At 34.9% G+C, this 21,583-nt stretch overlaps 2 protein-coding genes across 2 annotated transcripts; both read left to right on the top strand.

Annotated features, from left to right (window-relative positions):
* Window positions 1–1,567: 1,567 nt before the first annotated feature.
* LOC137387966 (dentin sialophosphoprotein-like) lies at window positions 1,568–8,418 on the top strand. The gene is made up of 9 exons (XM_068074483.1): window positions 1,568–1,574; window positions 2,016–2,161; window positions 2,565–3,173; window positions 4,045–4,176; window positions 5,616–5,707; window positions 6,460–6,566; window positions 6,856–6,947; window positions 7,115–7,991; window positions 8,121–8,418. Exons 1-9 carry the CDS (start codon window positions 1,568–1,570, stop codon window positions 8,255–8,257), a joined length of 2,199 nt encoding a protein of 732 aa, XP_067930584.1. The 3' UTR covers window positions 8,258–8,418.
* Window positions 8,285–21,166, top strand: LOC137387965 (uncharacterized). The gene is made up of 7 exons (XM_068074482.1): window positions 8,285–8,327; window positions 9,321–9,472; window positions 14,863–14,988; window positions 15,752–15,846; window positions 16,341–16,477; window positions 19,554–19,702; window positions 20,783–21,166. The coding sequence occupies exons 1-7, from the start codon at window positions 8,285–8,287 to the stop codon at window positions 21,164–21,166; spliced, it is 1,086 nt and encodes a 361-aa protein (XP_067930583.1).
* The last annotated feature ends 417 nt before the right edge of the window (window positions 21,167–21,583 follow it).

The raw sequence follows: 21,583 nt of genomic DNA, 5'->3' as shown, positions 1-21,583 counted from the left end.
AATAAATAGATAATCAATTGATATGATTGATATGATGTTGTACCACTTTATAAAGATATCCTTTATTGTTCATTAACAAGTTAGAAGAGTTTGTGAAAGCATCCATTATTATTAAAGATAATGAGCTATGAAGATGATCTGGAGCCAAAAACTGGGACTGCGTCAGATTCAGAGCCTCCCAGATCTCAGTCCTCATTGGGCCGAAGTGACAAAAGGGAAGGAAGTCTGTCGTCTCGACATCCTGTTGAGATTGCAATCCAGGACAGTGATGATGAAAGTAGGTTGAACCTTAAAAATAAAAACTTGTACATCCTTTTTAGATCGTGAGTTATAATAGGCCTAATCAAAACAAAAGTTTATATTATAAAAGTTCTCAACTTTAACGCTAACTTCTCTGAAAACTTAACCCTCTTTTGTTCCGACTATAACAAAGCAAGGGACCTGTTCCAGCGTACCAAACCCATGTAAGCCTGTTTGAACTCAAATCTTTGCAAGCTATCTACAAGAAAAGAATGCGAGCTTGTATACAAGTTTCTTAACTTTCATATGCATAATAATCTAGGTATCTACTGCAATTTTGATGTAAGGTATTACAGCTTTCATGCAGCCATGTCGACGGCACAAATAAGCTAAAAATTGGCTTGATGCGATGGGCATTTCCCAGCTGTATGAGATCATTAGCAAAAGGGTCAAGTTGGTAGAGGTTTCCATTATTTGTGTTAGTTCTATCCATAGACCTATTAACTATACTTAATTGTATAGCTAACAGTATAGTTAATATATCTAATAGGTCTATGGTTCTATCATTAAAAAGCCAAGGTACTAAAAAAAAGTGCTGTGGTGATTCTTTTTACCAATACAAACTTCCAATACTATGACGGTTATAACACATGCTGTGTAAGCATCGTTAATTGGTCAAAATGAATATATAAATTTTAGATGGAATGTTAATTTTATGTTGCGTAGGGTAATGCTACCCGATAGGATATCCACATGTAATGATATCTAAGGCTATCTGTCTTTATATTTAGAGAGTACTGTCACTAGCCTCAGTTTTCCTTGCTGCTTAGTTGTAATTGCCTTTCACTTTCCTTCTTATCCCGGATGATCTCTAATGCCAAGTCCCAATACTGTGCTAAATACCCGTTAAAATTTGTGATACATTACCAGTAAGACATAAAAGCAACGCTTTGAATTCAAAACTAAAATACCTCTAGTGTTTAAAAATATGTTGTTCTCCGTTTAATACCGATTAAGACTAAACTCTAGAGGTCAACATTACAGTTCTTGACTGTTAATAACGACCATTATGTGTTTCACTCCAGTCACTACTAAAGAGATTGTTGAGCACTATTTGGAAAGCATGAGCAGGGATTCACCTGCAAAAAATGCTGCCAAGACATCGTCCCCAAAAGCTGGTTTGTATGGTGGCAGGCCTAAATCATTGTGCTTTCCCTCACATTTCCAGCTTCTTTTCTAAGATTGATCAGCTCTTATCCTATAATTTAAGCACACTTCACCTATTTTACTCACTGCAATACTCTTTACTCGCAACATATGCATCAATATGCCCGGTTAGTCTATGGATATCCCTTTGTATATATTTTTATTAGTGTTTTCTCTTTTCTTTAATTTTGTTTTTTCTGTATTTCTTCAGTAATTCAGTTTTCAAACATTGTCTAACCTTATTCTTGCTTTCACGTTGTAAAGCCTAAATAAATGCACAATAATAATCAACGTTTGGCCCTACAGCTGTCTATCCACCACGTAGTTAAAAGTTGCAATGCGAAGGTAATAAAACATTTGCGTTCAAATTTTTTGTTCATAGCTGAAGTCTATCTCATCCTTCCTAATGGCCGTGGTGCTAGATTGCCTTATTTACATAAATTCTTGCTAAATTAGAAAAAAATTTAAAACTACCATAGATGGTTCTGGAGTGGATTTTGAAGACGAATAATACGCTTTAAATTACATTTTATCTTTTCTGTTCTTTTAGTTTGATTCCATCTTTTTAGCTGATAAAGATGGTAGTGCATCCTCAAGGTCATCAAAGTCTGCACGTTCTGACCGATCTGACAACTCCCGAAGGTCTGAAAACTCAAAAAAGTCTGGTAGCTCCACTAAATCGCGAGAGTCATTCATAGAACAAAGAACAAGCTTAGTAAGTCAACAGTCTGGTGTATCAGAAACCTTAGGAAATCTTCAAGAAGGTTACGTTGACCGGCTGTACTAAAATTGATGGTTGTGAAAATTACCTGATTAGTTTCTGTTTGCTGAACAAATTAGCCTTGACTATTCCTCAGGTCTTTTACAGTAAATTCGTAAGAAGTTTATTAACCATACCGCAGACCATGACTGAATCAAGAAGACTAGATTTTACTGACTTAATCTTAAAGTGTACAAAACATGATGAAAAAAGAGATCACTTGAAGGCTCTTTCTTTGTACTTGAATAGTAATAGTAATGATTAAGATTTTAATATATGGTGGCTTATTGCACTTTTGAGTGCCTCATACCACCCTGATCACTTATGTCATTCTCACAGCGCAGTTTATGGTTTTTAGTATGAAGAAGGCTCCGTAAAGTCAGGCAGATCAGATAAGTCTAAAAAGTCAAAAGGTTCCAAGAAGTCAGATCGATCCGGTAGGTCTGACAAGTCGACAAGTTCCATTAAGTCCAACCACTTCGACACATCACACAAGTCGACAAGTTCCATAAAGTCCGACCGCTCCGATACATCACACAAGTCCAAAGACTCCGTAATGTCTGACAGATCCGATAAGTCTGACAAGTCAAGTGATTCCATGAGGTCTGATCGATCAGCCAAGTCAAACAAGTCGACAAGTTCCAACATGTCTCAGCGGTCTATCAGGTCGGATGGTTCAGAAGAGTCCCACCATTCCAAAACATCAATCCAATCAGCAAGCTCAAAAAAATCAGCCAAATCCACCTCGTCAAGTAGCTCTAACGACACTGTAAAATCGACTGGGACCGTTGAAGCTAAGGCAACAGAGGAACCAATTGAACTGAAACCTTCAGTAGAAACAGAAGAAGCACCCAAAATGCAAGTGCCACCAATCGAAGCCAATAGTTTTTATAAGCTATCCACCGCTCTTGCTATGGAATGTTCTAGAACAGGAGACAAGCTTGTTGTGAAAGGATGCATGGGTACAGTAAGTATTTACAATTAATCGCCTGGAATGGAGTAGTCAACAAAAATCTAACAGCTATGAAGATTGTTCAGTTTGTAAAAGAGTTGCAGCCTACTTGGCGACAGCTTGCACTTTTTGACTTACCACGCAGAACTTCTTGCACTTTGAATGTCAGATAAAATGGTATTCAAACTTTACATAACTATCAGATATTTTAGTATAATTGTTTCAAATAATAATACACACAAACATTTTTTTCCAATTGGCTTATGATTTGAATTTACAACTACAATAGAAATTTCAAATAAATGTTTGAATGTTAAACAGAATTGATTTTTAAAAATATGATTTTCAAAGTTTCTTAAAGCATCACAGCTTGAGACAGTAAAACGGCAGAAGAAAACAATTTCAAAGAAAAGTGTAAATAATATAATAAAATTGAGTGTAAACTGTCCAATTTAGGTTAAAGTAAGTTAATGTCCGTTACTCCGGGTGTCTCTACCACCCCTTTACCACCATATACTTCCGGCATCGTCACGCCTACGCTTTCATACGACTGGCTAGAAGCTAAATAAGATTAACAACTATTTATTTATCGATGACCTCTTTCAAATCTTCTCACATCTCTCTGATATAGTGCGTTTAGTGCATAATTATCTAATATATTTATTAAAAGTTATCATAGATTTTCGATCTGCAGTTTGGTGTAAACAAATTTCAGTATGTTTAAAAATGATCTTTCATCCAAAATAGGCTTTGGATTGAATTAATTGTATAGGAGTTTGGCTGTAGTTAATTTATTTTACGCAATGGCCACAACAAACAATTGAGATACTCGAAAGCGCGGATCTTTTTCTCTTGTGATTTTTGATGCGCCACTTTCTGACTTCAGGTTAGAGAGCTCATAGAGATCTTGTCACACAATCATGACTTGATGAAACTTGCCATGCCTGCCTGCGGACTCAACTCTCAAGAGTTTACAGAAATCGCACACGCATTGATAAAATCTGGGTGCCCATTGCAGGTATGTCCGATTGATAGCAACTTCAATGGACAACATAACATGTGTAGGTTTCAACCAGTGCCACTCAAAATCAGGAGAACTTCAAGACAGGAACAATCATAGGCCTATGCTATAATCACCAAGCTGTTTTAATCTTTGCTATAATAAGAGTCGTGTTCACTTGTCTGTCTGTCTGTCTGTAGCCACGCAAAGAGCATTAGGAAAAAAGATTGCACCACACGAAAATCAAACCTGGATATTTAAAATCTCAGTCAAGCACGCTACCATCTGCCCCACTCAACCACATTTTAACATCTAAGAATAATTGTGCACAGAGTTATTACACATGACAATCTCTTATGGCGTGCGGGTCTGCCAGGGTACTAGTACCTATAATATAAAAATGTTGAGTATTCAGCTTTTGATAAGTAAAGTAGTAATATGGGACTGAAATTGTATGATTAATGGGAGCTTTCATGCTGACCCTCAACCAGCCAATTGATTGGCACCAAAACTCATTGCTGAATTTGGCCATTAGTATGTGCTTAAAAATGGTAGCTATCAGTTTCTAAAAAGCATCTGTAATTCAAAACAGATTCTATTTAAAAACTTCAGAATCAACATTTAACTATTAATTCAGGAATGTTCAGCTTCTATTCAACTGATTGAATTGATATTTTAAATCTTTGTTATACATTATAGTAGCATACAACAGTATTCCGTAGTTCTAGGTAAACACAATAATTCCGTTTTGGTGTAAAAAAAACCCATTGATGAAGAAAATACATGAGTAGGCAACTCTTATTTTAGTGCCATTACAAAAAAGAGTGAATATGCTCGAAATGTTGAACAAGTACATGTAGCATAGCATTTAAAACTTACTCTAAGGACTCATAAAATGTTTATTTCGTGAACATCATCATATCATTACCAATTCTCAGGTTTTTAAAATAAATCTCAGATTTGAGAAATATTAAATTCAGGAACATCGCTGCTTTGCAGAAGCATACTAAAAACCAAGCAACAGTGTGAAAAATCTTTCTTTTAGGTGTTCTTACAAATTCCTTTTTTAAATGATAATTTTATCATTCGTATTTTGGATAGCATAAGCTTTAAGACAGTAACTAGTTTTTCATTTTGAAAGTTGAATGATGAAAACTATTGAGCTATCCAAATAAAGAGGCACGCGAAGTCCTGCTCAATTCATTATCCTTTCCGCCAGTATATCAACCCTTCCCAAATCGGTGTAATATTTTCAGCGTACTCTAGTCCTGGTATTATGTGCTATGTTCTCACTGCCAAAAGAACCAAACGCTGTCATTATTTCCAAAGATTTTACAGAGTTTAAGCAGTCTAAATGTCTATTTACCTAACAGAAAAGCTCACTCGTGTTCACCATTGAAACCTATGCTTGTGTACCAACTCCAATTCTGTGAATAATTTCTATTGTTGTTTTTTAGGAATTGGATATAACGGACAACAAGATCGAGCTGAGTGGAGGGCTAGCATTGCCAAACCTAATTTCTTCTAAGAAGATGCTTATGAGCCTCAGGTAAAATATTCTCACGTTTTAGGGTTGCGCAACAAATCAGCTAGTAAATTTCGGGTGAGGAGACGACTTCACTTTTTGACTGGTCTTCCAATGGAAGACATTCTAAAGTGGTTTCCAGTAATTTGTTATACAGCACTCACCAAAACATGATTTAAGCGTTGGGGCTATTCAACAGAAAGCTACAAATCCTTTGTTTTTTCGTGATGTCATTTTATCGTTGTCGGCCATCTTTATAGACAATTTTTTCGTTAGAAACACGAAGCTTTTGCAATGATAATTTGAAAACGATGTTTTTGTTTGCAATTTTTTATTATAGTATCAAAACATCACTTAAAAGTACAAATAAATCAAAGAAAGATGATCGTTTTCTACAAAAATGGCGGCTTTTTCGTGAACGTGCACATGCGCAAACGACTTGATGACGTCAAAAAAAACGATGGATAGTAGTGTGATGACAAGGTGGCTTGGAACAAGATTTCTTTTGCGGTTTATTAAGTTTTGGCATGATTGGTCTATCAATGTTAAAAACACCATACAATTCCCTAAAATTTGTACACAATAAAAATTACTTAGTAAAAATTACCTACAGTAGTTGCAAGTTTGCAAAATCACTTTTCTCATCCTCATGGCTACATAATTTTGTAAATATTCAACCTAATGTTTAAAACATATAATGAGTGAACATAACTTGACTAATGTAATGACATTAATAATGAAAAGTAGAACATATAACAAAACCTTGAATGTTACAGGCTAACTGGAACAGATATAACACCTGTTGGTGTCTCACCGGTACTGCAAGCCTTAAAGGAAAGTGAAGTACGATTGACTTCCCTGTACTTGAGCAATTGCACTGTTGGTGAGTTTTATCTAAGCTCAGATTTTAATCAGCGAGGAAAGTATTTTCAGTAGGCAAGCATATTTTGAGTTGGTGTTTAAAGGTTTTGAATTTGATCTATTGATTGGATCTTTTGATTGATTGGATCGAAGCTGTTAAATTCAGTGCTGAGTTGATGGTATTTATATTCGCCGAAGTGATATTTCATAAGCATGTCTGATGCTTTTTAGAAGTTCAAAATTTGTTATCTAGTTGTATTGATTGCAATATGTCATCTCGCATAGCGTTATTTGCATTAATTTGATTAAAGGTGAGACATTGAACCCCGGTGATGGCCTGGAGCACCTCGCCCACCTTATCCGAACCCAAGGGAGCAGGCTGAAGCAAATGGCTATTAGCCACGTGAGTGCATTTGCTAGATCAACTGGGAACTACTTATTAACAGAAATACATATTCAACAATGACTACAACTCTAGAGCAATTATCATGTCTTAGCAAACTATTCAAATGATTTGTTTCAAAATGTTTCGCAAGTTTTCTCTACAACAATTACAACTTTTTGCTACAGATAACAACAGATTCATTGCGAATGCTGTGCGAGGCCATCTCAAGTTCATGGCGAACTTTCTCATCTGTTGAGTTTTCCTTCGTAAAGGAATTGTTTGGCGCAGAAGTCTCTTCTTTAAAATTTTCATCAGGAGTTGTTATAAACAACCTCTCACTTATAAATAACCATCTCACAGATGATAGCATTACTGCTATTGTGAAGCAGTGGTACGCAGACCGACCAACCCTAAGAGCAGTCATCATCGAACCTGGAAATCCGCTAATAACAGATGTCGGCAGAAACATCCTCAATAGGTTTCTGCGTGGTGAACCAGAAACAGATGCAACTACATCTTCAGATGAAACATCTTCAGCTGCCTCTTCTCCAACGCGATCAAAAACACCTATTGTCAGCAAACCTCCACTGCCGCCGAGAAGTTTGTCCTTTCAGTCTTCTGTTAGTGCGAGGTCAGACAAGGATTCCGAAAAAGCAGATTCCGAAAATGGAGATTTGGAAAAGCCCGCTTCAGAGAAAACCGATTCAGAAAAAGAAGATTCAGAAAAGACAGTTTCAGAGAAATCAGATTCAAAAGAAGATTTGGATAATGGAGATTTTAAAAAAGATGCAGAGAAGACGGAGTCGGAACATGGTGATTCGACATCATCGGAAAGTTCAGAATCCAAAAAGTCTGAGTCAAAGACAAATTTGGAAAAAGCGGATGTAAAAAAAGCAAACGCAGAAAAGGATTCAGAACCAGAGGAGTCGTCATGGTCCGAAAGTGATTCACAAAAATCGGAAACGCAACTGGCAGAATCTAAAGAACCCATGACAAAGAAATCAGTTTCTGAAGAGTTTGATCGAAAGAGTCAAGAAAAGCTAGAATCAAACAAAGCTTTAGGTATTATTTTAATTCAAAATTTTTAAATGTCATTTTAGCACTATAAAATATTTGAACAATATAATTAAGAGTCTAAAGGACCATACCTCAATTCACAATAATAAGCTTAGTTTGTGCCGATCGTTGTAGATCCTGAAACACCGCGCAGTCAAACTACAAAAACGACTTCAAGTGATGATGATGATATAGATACTGACACGGATGATCAGGCAGGATTGCTAGGATTAAGTAGCACAGAATCAGAGACTACAACTCCCAGAGGTTAATAATCATTTATCTGTGAGCTTTCCAGAATGACAAGCATATGTTCTGTAAGCTATGTAGCCATAGCTGCCAGTTTGCATGCAGAATACCTGTTTAGATGCTATTAGAAAGTCAGTTTAATCATTTCTTACTTAGTTGGCTACCGTGGACTCTTCTATCCTTATTACAGACAGACACCTATCTTTTGTACAACATAAGGCCATTGCTGACCAAGGAGCTTTTGATATGGTTTCTTATTATTGTTGCTTTTTTATGTATAATGTTTTTCATCTCTCAATTTAGGTCAATATTTAATATCTAAATATAATGTACAAAATTAGAATTCTGCTCTTCTGATATTTGCCAGAGTTTTACAGCACATCAAGGTAAAGGCAGCTTTCATGAATTTTTGTGCATAGTAATATTCGATATGACGCTCTTCGTTGATTAATTGCGCCTCATGACAGTGGCTCAAGATTGGTGAGTATGACAGTATCACGGAAGCCTTCAAGGCTGTATGGCAACATACTACTTTTTTACGTCTGTTTGTAGATATCAAGATTGCTTTTGATATACATCTTACGAACTTTGGTGCAAAATCTCCGACCTTGCATAACCTTTTGGTAACCATCATAGATATTAGGATTAGACATTACATTATCGACACAAAAATTCAGGACAGGTTTGATTTAATGACTAAATATTTGTTTAAAAAATTAACACATTTGTATGGCAGCATTTCAAGTAATTTTGTACATTTCTAATTATCTTCTCTCAGTTGTTGTTTTTAGACTTGTTTCAATATGATTGGTATATCAGCGATGCTTCCACATAATTTTCTGTGTGAAATAATGCTTCGCTTGCAATAAATGTTGTATAAAGTTGCACTGTATTCTAGTTATGGCTTTACTCTTCTATTCTTTCTTTCAAAGAATTGCTTGATTGCAGCATATGAGCTCAATGCTTAACAACCAAGCAATTCATGTATTTCATGTGCTTCTGTTTCTTCCTATCTTCCTTCTTATTATGGCGAATAGTGAGTAGAAAAGGCTTATAATTGTTGTGCTTTGTGTTTGTGGTTTGCAGCTTCACTTACATTATCAAGCAGCGATGAAAGTCTTCATGAAGATGTTAGAGACACGGCAGGTGAACTTAGACTGCCACAAGGTTCTTCATTAGAGGAATCTCTGAAAAATTGTGGGTCTGAGATTCACCTAGTTGGCCTAAATCAGGATGAGGTGTGTATAATGCTTGGATGGCATTAGTTTTGATCAAATAAAATCATTTTTACTATAACCATTGAAATTAATTTGAGAAAAAAATTAAAATTTGTCTAAATTTGAAAAAAATGAAAACTTACTAAAAACTAAAATTTATTACAATTGTTTGATACATTGTAAAATTTTTTTATGAGTTTTCAATAATATCAATTTATTCTACAGCGTCTTGTGTTTAAAACTATCAGTAAACAGGTTTACTTGCATTTTGTAAAGGAAAGACCTTCGCCTTGTTAAGAAAAACGCCTACTATGTATTATAAAATGCAAGCAGAACATATTATTCATGCTGGTTCCTGGCATGATATATTTTTAAACATACTTTCCAAGTCTGACAAGATACCTTTCGGTATAACACAAGAAAACATTGCTTCATCACCTCATGGTAAAAAAGCGTGATATCCTTATTTAACAAAATCAGATAAACAAAATTAAATGTGCTTCTTAATAACATATTACATCTTGAACGTCACAGCGCATTACACAAATAAATTTATGTTTTGTTGCCAACCTATTACCGTATTTAATAGGCAACTATGAAAAGGTTTTTAACACATTTAGCTTGATAAGACAGCAAAATGATGGGCCATAGAGTATATTCTATAGCCTTTTTAGTTTAATCGAGGATGCTACAGCCAAAAACCTATTTTAACTAAAAGTGACATAGGACTTAGAGACTTGAAATTTTGCACTAGTTGGAAGATGGGTACTAACAAACCACACAAAAAATCAGTGTTTGATGCAGCAGCTTTCAAGATTTTTTATGAAAAATTTTAGAGCTTCGGAAATTTCAGTTTAGTAAATGAGCTTCTACACCAAAATGATGGTTCTCTGTGTCGGAGTAGGTTGGTTAGGGAGTAGGTACATTAGGGAGTATGTTAGGAAGTGAGTAGGTTAGGGAGTAGGTAAATTATGGAGTAGGTACGTTAGGGCCTTAGGAGGCAGGTTAGGGAGTAGGTAAGTTGCACGCTAAATACGTGTGCAGAATAAAAATACGGAAACAGTTCGGTGAGTGAAGGCGTATCAGAGACTTCACCTTACAGTGTCCAGCAGTAAGCTCGGATGTCGTTTTAAGTTAGGGTATATAAAATTTACGTGTTCTGAAATCCTTCAAAGTACTCGACCGGATGAGGAGTTGCTTTCACAACCCTCACCTAGGTATTTTCTTGACCGTTATAGCCACATAGACCGTTGAAGGCGGACTTCATAACCTAGCTATCTGTTTAGGTATGTTTTTGTTTTATTAAAAACAAACTGCTGATAACAAGTGTGTTAACTCACACCGAGCAGCCTACACCTGATGGTTTGACTTTGGCAGAAACTGCGTGTAAGCAATGATATACAGGGGAGCTGTATGTCATTGGTGTAAGACAGCATATAATTTGTTTAACAAACTGTCTTCTCCAAGCAACCGTAGCAAAAACAAACTCCTTTTACATAATTTTAAACAATCTATAAGTTTGAGGAAGCCTCCTCAGAGACTACCACAAAATTTCCAGTCTTATGAGATGGCAATAAATTGGGTCTCTGCTGAGAAAGTGTATTCAGATTAAAGCAATCAGCACTTGATGTTTCCAGGTCTTGATTGCCAGCCCTTTGTATAGCAGACCATTAGTAACCATGGTAACAAGGAATGCTCAAAGAGCGCGCCACTGAAAAAAATCTTACACATTTACAATTAAATTTTGATTAAGCTGTGTGAATAGTCCAAAATTTTTTCGTCGATAGACTTCAGCCTGTTTTTCTTTTATTGTAACAGAGTAACTTTTACAGAGTATTTATTATTATTATTTACAGAGTAACATTGTTATTTTCGCTATTGCTTTCTTACGCTTTCACTGAAACCCTGAGCTTTCAATTGTGATTAGGAATAAAAAATAACATGCAGTCCTCAATAAAACTGCCTTATATTCAAAAAGGCAACATAGCGCAACACATGATATCACCCACTAGTTGTATGTGCCTTTTGGCATGCACCTCATGGCTGGCACACTCTATAAAAGTTTCTTCTGATGTGGCCTCCCAATCTGATCAGCTCCTGTTGCATACATGTAGCAAAAATTATATTCTCAGTGACACAAAAAATACGGCTGTTTGTTTACACCAAACCACTGTGCAAACAGTAATAATGGGACTAATATAATTGCCAAACAGTAGATGTTGATCAATACTAATTATTACATAATCAAACAGAATTATCCGTCTGATTATAGACCTCACGTATGATGCAAGGGTGTGCGCCAGCTAAAAACCATTTGCCCAAGTCACTAACTTACAGCAAGTGAGCCACTATTAAATTTCAAACAATAATGCAATAATGGCATAGGACTAATTTTAATAGAAACTCTGACCAGTAAATATATTTTGGCCCGTCTTGTAATTGACAATTAAAAACTTTGAAGCATAGTTAGAAATATACGTCAATACCATGTGGGTGTCAAAAAAACTATCTCGTCACCTAAAGAGTAAAATTATTCCTTCTTTCTTTTCCACATGGAGGAGTCACTCTCCCTTTACCAATATCTCTGTAAAATATTTTATAAAACAAGTCAGTCGCATGCTAGCATGTGACCAATCCTTAGATATAGTGGTAGGCAAAATGTCTGCGCTAAATAAGTATTTCGTTTTAAGAAAATAGTGCATTAATATGTATATGAATGCCATCTAGAAACTTCTTCGTAGACTTTCCGTTTCTTACAAATTTCAGTATTATTAGAAGAGGTGTAATGACAAGAATGTCTCGCTAAAAAGATTTCGGGCAGGTTCGTTCATTTTTTACTAAAGTAATTGGCCTGTAAAACAAGTTATAATCGTTTGGCATGCTGTTGACAGATCAATAACCAACACAAAGTCTTGTCACCTCAGTTATGCAACTGACTACCAATGAAACTGACTACAAAAGTTGAAACAGCGGGCAATGCATTGTTGCCCAGCAAATTTAAAGGATTTTTAAAGAACTTTGTTTAAGACAGCCTAATATCCCTTTAATGTAATAGCCAGTGTGTCATCATTCTTTTTTAATTTTTTTGATAGGCTTACGTACGTATTGCTAAAACCTATTAATCAGTAAAATGTCATGACAGTAAAGTTGAATTGTGGTTTCTACCAAATTAGCATGGATACTCAGCATTTTCTGTAAGACCATAACAGCGACACTGATTCTTAATTATGTTTAATTTTAGTAAAGATACAATCCTTACAATTCTAAATGAACATGTTCAAATCACATTCCATTCAAACAACAACAAATAATACATAATAATAAAACATGATAACAATAGCAACATGGTAATTACGAAGCTTTCATTTAGACTTAATCACAATCTAAAATTTTAAGTAACATCTTCGTAATTTAAATATAAAATCTGAAAAAGTTTGTTTTTATATTCAACTGACATGTTAATCAAATTATTGAACATCAAAAGTCCATAAAGACAAATGAGATTTTTGTTGTAATAATAATAATGGTGTGAATAAGTGCTGAACTTTTGAACTTTTAACTTGAGAACATCCAGCATATATAAAACATAATTTTTCTAAATGTAAAGCAGTATCGGAGATATGTTATAGACATTGCAAAACTCAATCTGACAGAAAACTATCTCCTCTTGAATATAAATGGTAAATCTGATGGAATTAAATATACTCTTTAAATGAATGTTGATTTTATTTGCGAATACGCGAATATCATTGTTCCTTTAGGGATGTGAAACAGCATCATTTTAACTGAGAATCTGACATCATTATAACTGAACTTCGAACTGACTACCCAAGCTGCTTTTTTATGAATTTGGCATTTAAATCAAATGTATTTAAATAAAGTGAATTTCACTTACTAATAGATCTTGTTATAGAAAAGAGAAAGTAAATATATCACTCTCTAATTAGATTATGTTTCTTTAACCTTCCCTATTAGGTTTCACCTTAATCGGTCAAACTATTTTGCTTTCACACAGAAAAAGCATATAATACCCGTGTATAAAGTTAATAGTATAGGAATACACCCTGGAAATTCCTAGATTAAAAAACAAAACAGGCAAGAAGGCAAAATCTCCTATTTTAGCGGCACAAAAATTATAAAATTTTTACAATGTTCTACTATACAGTAGGCGCTCCTACAATGTAAATAATTCGTTCCACGAATGTTTACGTTATAGGGATTTTACGTTATGAAAACAGTAAAATACATGTAAATTGCCTAATCCATGCCAAGATTTTTCTAAACCCAGCTGTTTCGGCATACAAAATGGAAAAACTTGACTTAACCTTTTGATTTGTGTGCTGTACCGTAACTGCAGCAATATTATTTTGCATCGACAACTTTTCTCCTTTTTATGATCAATCTTACTGGTTTTTTAAACCATGATTGAGGTAATTTCACAATAAATTGATCACACCTTCGACATTGATTCACAATGATTCACTTATTTTTTTCTAAACATCAAAGTCTACCCTGCAAAGTTAAACTAATAACAGTTATTTTATACATCTACAAAAAAGCAAATCAAAGTAATTCACAAAAAGTGGTACTACCCGCTTGTCGTCTACCTGTACCCAGGGTTCAAGGTTAGGATAAAAGAGAGTTTGACGATACTTCAACTCATGACATTCAGATTGGTAGACCGACGATGTTACCCTTGCACCAATTGATCGCCTTTGTATTTGTGAACAATTGTATTTGCAATATGTATTTGCGCAGCTATCCTACTCTCTGGTTTGCCGAAACACCTGAAAATCTATCCCGACAAATTAGATTTTTGCGAAAGTTGTATATATAATATATATATATGACGGTACACGTATGTCGGTTTTTCTTTTGCCAATGCTGCGAGATAAATTAACATTCAAATCGAATTTGAGAACTCGCCCGACTTGACACTTTACGTTATATAGAATTTTTTACGTAGTAGGAAGCGAAAACTTCATATAAATTATTTATCAGGATATATATAAATATATATATATCCTGTTAAATAAATAAATATATTTATATATAAATTTATCATGAGTTTGCGTTATAGGAGGTATAAGTTATAGGAGCGTCTACTGTACATCCTTATAAGAGGCATTGCTTAGTCAGCAAGTAAAATGAGTAATCATAGGCATTCTGGCAGTTCATCTCAGATCGCATAGATCAGCAGAGACAAATTCATCTCTGGTTTTGGCATGAACCCAAGCATGAAACCTTTAAAATTTTGTGTCCAACTTGTACAAATTTGCCATTTCTGATCAACCTTATACGTTGATGGAGAATTATTAGGACAATAGTCTGATAGTCTAATTATGGGACCTACTAAAGCTGCAAAATAAGACTGGACTCTGTACCATACAGGAGGTTCTAAATGATTTTAGGTAAAGAAGCTTTGCACACTACTGAAAAGTAAGATGAAGACAACAGCAATAAAGCTGACGGATTGTAACTTGGCAGGAGTAGTTGAGTTGCTCTCAGCCGCTACTGAAATGAATGAATCCTTGGAGGTAACTTTAAGAATTCATTTGTAACAGCACAATGCTGGTGGTTTTAATCTATTAAACACGAGTTTGACAAAAGTTTGTAAAATATACTGTTAAATGAATAACAAGTTAAAATAATATTAGAAGAAAAATACTGAAGCCTTCATTCGAGCTTGTAAGCAAATGGTTGGTCGACAGCGAAAAACAGATATGGGCTGAACATGATGATGAAGCGATAGGTCCAAAAGAAGTTGAAGTAATAAAAAGGCAACAATGCAAATCAAAAGGAGAGAAACTCACTAAGGTCCATGATTACTAGGGTCCATGATTACTAGGGTCCATGATTACTAGGGTCCATGATTACTAGGGTCCATGATTATTAGGGTCCATGATTACTAGGGTCCATGATTACTGTAGCAAAATAAAAGTTCGAGATGAAGGATTGCAAAGAGGAAAGATTAGAAGGGACCGATAAGACCAGAAATGTTTAGGTGTAAAGTTGGTCGAGGAGAAATATTCCTATTCAGACATGGTAATATAAACACCGTACAGGAACAATAAGATTTCTAAGTTATAGAACATAAGCAGCAGTCTATGGAATCCGCCTACAAAAACTTAGTTTGAGTTAACAGATGATGAAAAGGCTACAAATTTAACTAGAATCGCTATTGTCTCTATTAAACTCTGACGCAAAATTCTGACAATGAAAATATATGGTTTTCCTGAGAATTTGGTGAATTGAGGTGTAGTTTTTAGGAGCCAACCTTTCTCTATGTACTTCTTGTAGGAGCTGCTATTAGCAGACTGTAAGCTCACAAGCAATGATGTGCAGCATTTGGTCGCTATGGTGTCAAAACACGCTCCAACACTCAGAATATTCTCGTAAGTGCTGTACTCTTCTCTTAGTTTAATCTTTATGTGTATTCACAATTTTTGGTATCAACTGTGATGAATCGTTAGACAAAACCTCCTTTCAAGTAGGGGGGGGGCAAAGGCTCCAGTTTAAGTGACTTATGATACCAAATATGTGACAGAAACTAAAGATTAAACCGATATAAGCCAATATTCATGTAAAACTAAAAAAAACCACAGGTAGTGATGGGCTGGCTTAATGATCACTCAGTGTTACGAAGTCATGTTAAAAATCGTGAAAGTTGTCAAAAATATGTTTGAAGAAGCTAAGTCAAAATAAAATATATTTCTTAAAGTCATTAAAGTAACCATGAATGTATAGCTATTACTCATGTACACTAGCGATGACCTTGTTTTTATGCACTTATGGTATCAGAGATTAGGCTAAAATCTGTCATTTATACACCTACGGTACCGGGCGTTAGACTAATATCAGCCATTTCTTTTGCACGCTCATTGAATAGACTGAGAGACAATGAAGATCTTAGAGATGCAGCTGTGGCAAGCATAGTCACTGAGTTTTCAACTCGTGCAGAGAAAGCATTTCTGAATTCTAATCTTCACAGGCAAGCAAAGGAGTTGGCCACCACAAGCATCAAAGGTAATACAGTAAATAGTTTACTGCAAACTAACTTATTTTGTCATTCTCTATCAATCTCTATCAAAACTGTCAATCTCCATCAAACTAGTGTTTATACCGCAGTAGACTAAATTTATTATAACATAGAAATTGTCTGTTCATGAGAGGTTAAGACGTTTGTTTACTATGGACAGAAAATTGTCATTTACTTTCATTCAATTTGGTATCATACTATTTTTCACTCACACTGTATATTCTCGGATATAAACCGACCCTAAAAACAGCCATAAAATGGCAAATTTATAAACATTTGATTACATGCCAGCTCTACAAACTGTAGCACTATGTACACACTTGTTACAGCAAAAGATTGCAGAAGAGGATTAATGAAAATGATGGCCATTATCATTATTTTACTTTATTAATAATAGTAAATTTTTTCAAATTTTCTAATGTTACTATTAATGCAAATAAACTGCATGTAAAGTTTTGTGAAGAGCGTAAACACGCAAACGATTTTGTGTAAGACCAAATCAATCAAAAACTGTTATTGCTGTCATAGCGTACTATTATTAACCAAGTGCTGCTATGGATGTGTGCATGCAATGCTCTTATCATGAAAACAATAGTTGGACAAAAAGAGGCAAAATGAGACAGATCGTTGCTTTTTTTAACCCTTACACGTGGCTTTTATTCAAGCGCAAGCACTCAATCAGAATTTTAGGGAAATAAATTTAACCCTTGTACAGGCGAAGCAATGCTGATGTCGCCTAGATTTTGCACTTTCCTTTGGGCAGAGCGACATCATCCACACCTCTTTTCTCAAACAGTTTTTCATTTACCTCAAAGTATCAGACTGGTTTAAACAAGAAACTACTATTAGCCGGATGTAGTTATTATTTCGATGGTATTGCTTTTAAAGTTTAAAAATAAATAGGCTACTGTATAAAGCTTTTGGAGTTCAAAATCGGAATTCAATCCGCCATAATGACAGGTGCTATGACGCCATAATGACAGGTGCTATGACGCCATAATTAAAGGTGCTATGACGCCATAATGACAGGCGCTATGACGCCATAATGACAGGTGCTGTGACGCCATACGGTGTTTCTGAAGAGTATCTTATCGTTCATTTAAACGTTTTAAAGTCTTCATGGCAGATTGTGAATGATGAGACACGGTTGTAAAGTGGCGACAGACATGCTGCATGTGCATCTAGTACGGTATAAAACAAACTGTAAACAAACGGGCTACCAGCTGTATGCTTAGTATGATTCAAGTTATAAAGGTGGAATTAAGTTAGCATAATGATGTTTTATTTTAGTAGGAGCAGAGTTATGCACGTTTAAGACGACCCCTTAGTTTGGTAACTGTTTTTTTAGTTTCAAACTCGGCTTATATTCGAGGATGTACTGTAAGTGAAACAAAATTGAAAAACAAACCAAATAAAAAAAGAAATACGAATAATCTCTATCTATACGTAGTTTATTTGTTTTTAAAGATTCAATACGGATTGTCTATGGTCCAGGTGAGTGCTATGTTAGAATATAACATGCAAAGAATAACTAGACGCTACACAACTAATAGCTTTAAAGATGTTGTCCGTAGATCCCAAGCTATATTCTTAACATGAATAGCTTTCTCTCAAACTACCCTTTGGATCGATTATAGCTTGCTTATTCTACACAGTTAACAGAATCACTCGCTTCACCTCGTAGAGTAGTTGCTACTAACAACCCTTTCTTGTTTACAAATCAAAAACCCCCAAATTTTAGCTTGAAGTAAAATGATTGCACTGAGCTTTTTGAACAATATTTTTATTATGTTTATGTATCTGCATTGTACCGCCAATATCCATGGATCTTTCAGTAGGTATGAATTTAACTCTTTCGCTACCACGAGCCACGTAGTACAGCTTGGCAAGGTGTTTGCGTATAACCAAGAGTCGCTTGGTATGGCTTTAGTAGGCTTCATACAAGCTGTTTCCTATTAGTGAGTAGTTAATTAACTAGCCTATCGTACTTGTACTTACATTGTAAATGAAAGAAAACAATTATCTGCATGCGTTAAGCCAATATCAAAGATGTTTACAACCCATCTTGAGCGTAGTTTCATTTTGCAAAAGAATTATTTTTTCACCCAATCTTTTCTTCCAAAGACCAGTTGTGTCAGATGCAGTGCAGTTACAAAGATTTCACTAATTGTAGATCCATATACTTTGGGTAATTTTTATTAAACAATGATACTACTGGGAGTAACTATTTTATATGTAGCAGTAATAATAATGCAGTAAGCTGTAATGATATTGATAGATTGACTGACTCGGACATACTCGCGGCTGTAGCAAAAATGGCCGAAAAAGTGTCCGAGCTCATCCCGTAACACATTTGTGACTTTATTTGCGATATTCAGTGGTGTAAGATTTTATGCTGACGAATTTGATATCAAAACATTTTTTATACACTGTATGGTTCAAATGTTATGACAATGTATACGAAGCCTTGCTAAATGTTAAGTTTACCAAATATTTAATTATGGTAATCTAATTATTTCGGTAGCGAAAGAGTTGTGAGATCTAAATAGAATGTTGGATGAAGTACTTTTAGATATTATGGCTAAAAAGTGCCACAGCAATATTAAGCAGTTTTTTAATTCAGTCGGCGTTGGCCAGTGATATAACTTTAAAATCAAATCAGATCTCATTCAGACTCAGTCGATTTTTGATGTACATGCATATCAAACATCGACATGATATTAAAAAGGTTTTAGTATCATGAACATATGCATGTTTATCAAAACCTTTACCGAGATCAAACTATAGGAAAGGGGATTTAAAATATGTCATGCTGCATGTTATTATAATTCTCAGCTTTGTAGCTCATAAAGATTTCTTCTTACTGTGGTAAAAAAAATTTTGATTGGGCTAAAACAAAATCAAAAGTTCGTAACCATTACAATGAAATGTTTTAATTTTAATTCAAAATCAAAATGTTTAATTTTAGTGGCCTATCAATAGAGTTGGCTTTCATAAGCCTTATCTACTGCACACAGACAAAATTAATGTCAGAGTTCCACTATCTAATCTGTGTTTCCATAGATGCCGTGAGGTCTGACTCACTGGCTTCCATAGCCACGGAAGGATCAGATGACACGGAGGTGGCTCCGATGCAGACCCAATTAAAGCAGCTAGCACTAAAAACTCTAGACCTATCCAACTGCGGGGTCGGGAATGCAACGTGTGAGAAGGTAAGTGTTCAATACCTTGATCACATGAAGCAACTTTGGGGCCAACTTTGTACTTGCTGAGTCAGCTATTTCAATATCATGCATATGTAATATACTGCATCTGATTGGTAGTTATTAATTATACAGGCTGATTAGTATATTACAGGAAGTGATATACCGATGTTCATTTACAATAAACCTCTGACAGTAAAATTCTCTGGCTGTTACGTTGTTATAGCTATGCTAGAAAACTATCATACAATCAATACTACAGATATTCATTATTACTTATTAATTTACTAAGTAATATAAATTAAATAATAATGCAGCTTGTTTACATGAACATTTTCACTCATTTAGCAAAAAACTATTTTATATTAAACTGTTATTTGACTTAACAGTTAACAATGTTTATTAGTGTAAAAGAAATCAGTTTGTGATTGGTTTACTATAAAACTGCTATTGATTACAACTTTTGAAACAGTTTCTAGCACTTCAACATTAATTTTTATAGAATTATAATAACAAAATTAAATACTGGCTCGATTGATCACTTAATTCGGTGCTTTGTCATCTCTCACTCATACCTAGGAGTGGCAGTTTACAAACTTCGTAGATATCTTTTGTCATGTGAATATTAAGTCCCGCTATAAAAAGGTGATGCAGTCTGCTAGCAAAATGACATGTTTAAATACGCATAGTTTAAGGCTGCAGTAGATCCACTGGCTACCTAAATCCTGTTAGTTACTCAGATCCAATGTTTCTGTGAAAAACTTGGATATTATGGTCACGGATGGTAAATAGATATCAAATGAATGTACTGGCTAATCAGACATGAGAAAATACATCTTCATAGTGAATACATCTTTATACTGAAATTTACAACAAATTATTTGACAAATCTATTAGAATGTATCAAGTTTATTTCATTACATAAAAAACACAATTTCAGATGTGTTGAGCATTTTTTGTAAACAGACTTTTCTTTCACTTCTGTTTTATTTAAAGATAGTTAATGAGGCATTGTTTTCACAAGCATAATTAATAAAGAGTAAAATTTTAACAATATAATAGGTAAAAGAGATGTTGGTATTTTATTAGGTAAGGAAGCTGATGTTGTATGGAGAAGATGTAGAAGAGCTTAAGCTATCTCAGAACAAGGACATAACGATGTATGCCTGGAAAGATCTTTTGAGTACAATCACCAAGCCTCAATGTCATCTAAAATGTTTGGATATCAGTTCTAATCCTATCGGTGGTACCTGGTTAGCCACGGGAAGCCCTTTGCAGTCGTTGGCGGGTTTAAAATTAGATCACTTAGATTTGTCAGGGTGCCAATTGTCTGACAGCTATGCGAAACCGCTAGCACAGGAGCTATCCAAGAAGGGAAGAACTTGCATAGGCAATCTCAAGTTGGAACCAGGAAATAATCTATCACCTGAGAGTATCAATGATCTTGTCGACTCGTGCCGTCCAAAACATTGAGAATTTTACACTAGAGACTGACTTCACATAGCCCTTAATCCATTCATATAATGAAAAGTAAGATGCCCATAGAGCAAAAAAAAACTATGTAGAAACCTAAAAACCAAGAATGGCGTATTTTATATCAGTTTCAGAGGTAATGAGCTCAAACTAAAGAAAAGAAATGTGAAATATCTATATGAGGTTGTAAAGCTTCACACTTTTATTAACGCTTTGGTGTTGCCAGTGCGATTTGCTTTGTGATATACAAACTGCTTTTTAATCGTTTGTTTATTCTTTATTTATTTATTATTTCGTTGCCGTCTTTTTATTGAGAGTGAATATAGTCTGATAACAAACTGTAGTAGTAGCTGCCCACTTGTGGTTTTGATGAATCGGTCCCATAAAGCCAAAGATAAAAACTAGATTCATAATGTT

Source organism: Watersipora subatra, chromosome 2 (genome assembly GCF_963576615.1).
Source record: "Watersipora subatra chromosome 2, tzWatSuba1.1, whole genome shotgun sequence".
Lineage (NCBI taxonomy): Eukaryota > Metazoa > Bryozoa > Gymnolaemata > Cheilostomatida > Watersiporidae > Watersipora > Watersipora subatra.
This window is presented reverse-complemented; position numbering and strand designations above follow the sequence as displayed.